This window comes from Dipodomys ordii, unplaced genomic scaffold (genome assembly GCF_000151885.1).
Source record: "Dipodomys ordii isolate 6190 unplaced genomic scaffold, Dord_2.0 Scaffold66, whole genome shotgun sequence".
NCBI lineage: Eukaryota > Metazoa > Chordata > Mammalia > Rodentia > Heteromyidae > Dipodomys > Dipodomys ordii.
In genome coordinates this window covers 3,998,995-4,005,150 of record NW_012267282.1, presented here as the reverse complement: position 1 = coordinate 4,005,150, position 6,156 = coordinate 3,998,995, and the positions used below count along the sequence as shown (strand labels likewise).

Below are 6,156 nucleotides of genomic sequence, written 5' to 3'. Positions count from 1 at the left end.
AAGAAGAATCAAAATGTTCCTGAATTTCAAATACCTCATGCGAAATGTCTCCTGAAATAAGGGAAAAAAAAAAACTTTGAAAATCTTCAATGTTAAAGTTAACAATGCTGAAAGGTTTTTGTCTTAAAGGAAAAAAAAAATCCTTGTACTTGTCCACTGGGCCCGTGGGGCAGTCAGTTCTGCGGGGAGCTGCTGTGTATCTTGGCCGAGGAAGCCGGGAGACACGCGACCTCCGAAGGATCTCAAGGTCAAGTCGAGGCAGTTTTGGATCCTAGAGAGCTAGGGCAATGTTTTGCTTTGCAGCGAAACTCCATTTTGACGAAAGATGAAATGAGGATATTTATTTCTTTTTGTTTAACTATTTTTATTTTTGGAAAATGAGAAGGTTACGAGAGAGAGGGCTGCCAGGGAAGCCAACACACCCATCCCTAGACCATCCCTAGACACGGCCGGCCCAGGGCTGCCTTCCTCCGGGACAGGCGGGGGGGGGGGGGGGGTTGGCGGAGTCCGGGAGTCTGGGCCGCAGGCGATGATCCCCCGTGCCCAGGCTGTCATTCGTTTTTCTCTGAAGTGCCTGAAGGTAGGAATGGGCCAGCGGTGGGGACCAGGTGGCCCCATCCCCAGCCACGCCAGGCAAAGCGCCAGCAGCCCTGCCCTCCATGCTGGCCGGGAAGGCCTTCCACGCGGAATGGTCAGACTGCAGAATCCTACGTGCTTCCTTCCCTGCTGCAGCCGCTGCCCCGCCCCGCGCCCTCGCCCGCTCCCCCACAGAACCCAAGACCTTTCAGCCGGCCCGGCCGGGGCGGGGGTCCTAAGCAAATGCCTTCCATGGACATCAGGCCCAGTGGCCTCAAGGGCTCCCAGGGCAAACTTAACCCCCCCCCGAAAAAAACTTGAAAGTGGGGGAGCTGTGGCTACACATTCCACAAAGTGCTGGCACTTAACACCCGTCGCCCAGAAGGCCCTGGGCGGATCTGTAGGGTGGTGTCACGGTTCGGAATGTGCTTCACCGCCGAGGACCTGGTTAGAGGTATATGAGACCTTATTTTCACCGTTCCTTGATTTGTTGTTTCTTTCCTCTTAAGGTCTTTTTTTTTTTTTTGGCGTGTTGTACAGCAGTATAATTTTTCACTTATTTATTCCATCCAGTAGATACGATTTGTACAATGTACAATGGTTCCATTTCGGAGAATAAAAAAAAAATAACTCAAACCACGAGTACATTGTTTTTGTAGTTTTACAGTATAAAGAGGAGGAAGTGTGGGAGAAATGTCCCCTCCCAGCTGCCGTAGCGCTGCACAGCTGCGGCTACACATCCAGACTGCTGGCCTGGGGAATTGCCCTGGTATCTGCCATCATCAGGCACCAGTGGGTGCCAGGCCAGCCACCGCTGCTCTAACGGGACAGGTAGGCGTGGCGCTGGTCACCCTTGGGTAGCTAAGATGACCAGCCAGTGCCCCACTCAAAGCTGTTCCTGGATCCAGGGTAGAGCGCAGTAATAGGGTGCGTGCCTTGCACCCTTGTGTGCAGTCATCCCTAGCATGCAGAAAGCTTATAAAAATAGCTAGACAAAAGCCACCCCCCACTTTCACACACGCGCACTCTCCAGGCCTGCTCTGGCGTGGTGCTTGTTTGCTGCATTCTGGATGTGCGGCTCTGGCCTTCAAGGTTGGGAGTTGGGAGCTGGGAGTGTGGGGAAGCCACTGGTGGACTGCAGCCTTGTGTGGTTTTCCGGGCATCAACTCCTGGCTGGAACCAGAATCTTCTGTCCTGTTCTTGGCCCTCCTTCCTGCCTGGATTTTCTTTCTTTTTAATTTCTGCTTTGGTACTCACTTCCTCTTCCAGCCAAAACCCGGCTGCGGCCTGGTGAGCCTCCTCAGGCGGGGGTGGCCAGACAGTTCTGGGACGGCTGGCCGAGGCTCCCTGTTGGCCAGAACGGCCCATCCGTGTTGCTCTGCTTGCCTCTCCCCCTTTCCAGTCTTTCCCAACACACTGCAGTGTCTGTACCGGAATTGGTCGTTCAGCCCTGTCGGCTCCTGATAGGGGAAGTTCCGCTGGACAAAACACAGATCACAGGACTGACTTGCTCAACAGTAAGAAAGGAAGAGCCGCCGTGAGCGGCTGCGTTCCTGTTCTGTGTCCACGGCTAATGCTCTGGGATCATGGCCTTCCTTGCTCTCTGTGCGTCTCCAGCCCCAGGGCCTGAGGCCCCGGAGGAGCGCTGCTTCCCTCTCAGGGTCTCTCCTGGGCTCCTGTCTCCCTTGGGACACTGGTTCCCACAGATGCCCCGAGTGGCATGGTTGGCTTTCTCTCTCTTCTTGGTGGACATCACTGAGCTGCGCATCCAAGGGGCGCTCACAGTGACAGTACATATGACTCCTCACGGCCCAGCATGGCGGCGGGGAGCAGACAAGCCACCTCCCCCACTACACAGAACGTAAAACCGAGGCCAGGGGGTGATGGGAAAAGTTCCTATAAAGGTCTGTGGCTCACATACTCAATTCTCAGGAGGCTGAGATCTGAGGACTGGGGTTTGAAGCCAGCCCAGGCAGACAGATCTGAGAGACTTATCTCCACTTAACCAGCAACATGTTAGCAGTGGAGTTGTGGTTCAAGTAGTACAGTACCAGCCTTGAGTGAAGATGCTAAGGGAGGTGTGAGGCCCTGAGTTCAAGCCCCAGTACTGGCGCACACACACTCACACACACGCTCACACACACAATCACACCCACCCAGCACTGGCGCGCACACACTCACACACACGCTCACACACAATCACACCCACCCAGAGCTTTTATAGAATTGGAGCACAGCCAAATGCATTTATTTCCATATCACCTCTAAGTTGATCATAGTACTGAAGAGCTGAGAAATGGCAATAAAAACTCTAGCCCCAGAGTTGAAAAGACTTTTCATACAGCCCTTTCGGAACATTTGTAACCCTTGCCCTACACTATGCTTTCCCCTGTAGTGGAAAGAATAACTGACGTAGGGGTGGGGCCCACACCTGTAATCCCTGCACTTGAGAGGCAAGAAGAGTTAGGGGCCATCCCAGCCATGCTGGGCTGTCTAGTGATATCCTGTCTCAGAAACAACAATAGAACAAAAATTGAATCATACATTTAAAGTGGGTGAATTTAAAGAAAATGTAAGTTACTCTATCTCCATAAATTCCCCCCCAAAACCACACTCATCAGTTTCTTTACCCCCCCCCATGTCCCTATCTACTGCCTACTTCCTGTGTTTGTGCTGTTCCCAGAAGACAGGGTGTAGCCAGGCACCAGTGGCTCACGCCTGTCATCCTAGCTACCCAGGAGGCAGAGATCTGAGGATCATGGTTCAAAGCCAGTCTGGGCAGGAAAGTCCATAAGGCTCTTATCTCCAATAAACCACCAGAAAACTGGAAGTGGCGCTGTGGCTCAAATGGTAGGGCGCTCGTGTTGAGCTGAAGAAATGAGGGACAGCGCCCAGGCCCAGAGTTCAAGCCCCATGATGACAAAAAAAAAAAAAAAAGATAATCTGTGTGCAAACTGGGGTGGGGGCTGATCACCCCCCAGAACTCATGGCCCCCTGCTCCATAGTAGGTAGCTGGGGGGGCGGGGGGCGGGGGCGGGGGGGGGCATGGCGTGAAGTATCAGATCCTGTTTGGCTTTGTGTATCCCACCTGCCTGACTCCAGCTACCCAGCCACGCGCAGCGGATACACCGGCCTGAACTCTTTCTCCCCAGAGGTAGCGGCTGCCTTTCAGTGTCTGCACTTGTTTATTTTCAAAGGGACGCTGCCAGACCGCACGGCCTCCCCTGCCCTTCATGGTTTGTTTTAGGCAGGAGATTTCAGGAAGACAGAGGAGGTCGAAGCCAGCAACAAACTCTTCTGTCTGCCAGAGGCCGCCCTCCCCTGCCTCCCCCCCCCCCCCCCCCCCGTCAGGTTAGAGGGCAACATCTGGCAGGTGGCTCAACTGCCAGTGAGAACATCCCCTCAGCCCCAAGAATCCTGAGAATAACAATCATCATCATAACAAGCCCAGCACCCCTGTGATGCCTCACGCCTGTAGTCCCAGCTAGTCAGGAGGCTGAGATCTGAGGATTGCAGTTCAAAGCCAGTCCAGGTAGGAAAGTTCTCAAGACCCCAATTAGCCAGCAAAATACTGGACTAGAGGCATGGCTGAAGTGGTAGAGCACCAGTTGCAAGCTGAAAAGGCTATAAGCAAGAGAAGGAAAAACGAAATCTCAGACTGGCAGGTAATCCTCTGATGAAAGACCTGTAACCACAATATATGAATGCAATGATAAAAAAGCCAGCATCCTTCCTTGTCAAAAACGAAGGAAACAGCAAAATATTTGCACAAGTGCTGCGACATCTAAGAAAATGGGTGGAGGGCAGAAACGCACAGAAAAGATGTTGCCTTCCATCCGCTGGGATTCTCTTCCCCCTTCCTGCAGAGCTGGGAATACAGGCATAACTCCCCACACCTAGCTTATTTATTAGCTTGTTTGTTACAATAGAGGCCACAGTAACTTTGGGGGAGAGGAGGCTAAATTGGTCTCTAATCAAGAGCCTCTAGATCTTTGCCTCCTAATTATCTGGTGTGAACCACCAACAATGGAGATCCCTTTGTTGTTGTTGCTGTGTCCTCCTCCTCCTGCTCCTCCTCCTCCTCCTCCTTTTTGATGGTATTGAACTCTGGCCTCCAACTTGCCCCCACTTGAGCCACGCCCCCCAGGCTTCCTGGCTAATCACATTTTCATTGGTTACACCCCTACTCCTGGGAAAAACCCTACTTATATATCACCCTGGTAAAGCAATAAGAGCATGGCGGATGTCAGTGGCTGCCAAGGGCTTGGGTGGGAGAGGGCCCTCCTACCCAGGGCAGGGGAGGGATGCGAGGGGGGGGCTGGTGTTGGAATGACTCCCTAACTGGATTATGACTTGACACTCTTGTCAAAATCCCTGGAACTACACGTTAAAACTATACTGTCAATTATCCCTCAATAAAACAAGACAAATAAAATGAACCCTCGTGAACTTGAGGGTCACACAGTCTGTTGAAAGCCATTTGCGTAGCTCTCGCTTCCATCCTCAAGGCAACCCTAGGCAATCAGTTCAATTGTTCTAAATTGTGAGAGACGGGCCCCCAGAGCCCCTTCCTTCTTACCTATCACCTGGGTCACGTCCCCAGTATTTGTCCGGCCATTTTCACTTTTCCCTGCAGCCTGGGGAGGAAGACTTTCCACCAACTTATTCCACTCCGGGGCACACAGCTGATCCAGAGGCTTAGCAGGGATTTCAGATTCAAACACCTGCAGCAACCCAGATAGTAAGGGAAATAAAACCAGCCTGTGGCGACAGCGGGGGGGGGGGGGGGGGGGAGACGCTGTGGAGAGCTGCCAGGCCCTGGGGTTACCTGCTCCTGCCCCGCCTGCTACTCAGGGGAAATAAGGTTCCAGGCTTTTCATTCTCCCAGTTCAAGAAAATCCTAAACTGGGTGTGGTGAGATAACAAATGAGTGTAAATCTTTGAACTCTACTTCAGAGGTGGAGGCCGAAGATCACCATTCAGAGCCAAATCTGTGACAAGAGTTTCCAATTAACCAGCAAAAAGCTGGAAGTGGAGCTGTGGCTCAAGTAGTAGAGCACCAGCCTTGAGCAAAAAAAAGCTAAGGGACAGCACCCAGGCTCTGAATTCAAGTCCCAATATTGGCACCAGAAAAATAAAAAATAAAGGAAGAGGGAAAGCGGGCGGGGGGTGGGGTGGGGAAGAAATGTACTCAGAAAGCAAAAGATAACTTGCAATAAACCAAAGCTATTACTCTGGGAGAGATAAAAGTCAACACTGCATCCGTGAAACAAGAACTGGCTGTTCTTTAATGAAACAGGAATACCCAGAAAATAAGAAAAACTTGTAAGAAAAAAAATGAAGGCCTGGTTTAAACTCTTGGTAACACTTGCCTGAAACTAAGTCAAAAACACTATATCTGGGCTGGGAAGGTGGCTCAGTGGTAGAGCGCTTGCCTTGCATGCATGAGGCCCTGGGTTCGATTCCTCAGCACCACATAAGCAGAAAAAAAAAAAAGCCGGAAGTGGCGCTTTGGCTCAAGTGGTAGAGCGCTAGCCTTGAGCTGAAGAGCTGAGGGACAGCGCCCAGGCCCAGAGTTCA

The 6,156-nt window shown here is 51.9% G+C and overlaps 1 protein-coding gene across 1 annotated transcript in view; it reads left to right on the top strand.

Moving 5' to 3' along the window:
- Positions 1-529: 529 nt before the first annotated feature.
- Mlxip (MLX interacting protein) overlaps positions 530-6,156 on the top strand; it is a 47,118-nt gene continuing 41,491 nt past the window's right edge. Inside the window, exon 1 of the mRNA XM_013023071.1 lies at positions 530-580. Coding sequence (XP_012878525.1) covers positions 530-580 — 51 coding nt within the window. The remainder of the gene's footprint in view (positions 581-6,156) is intronic.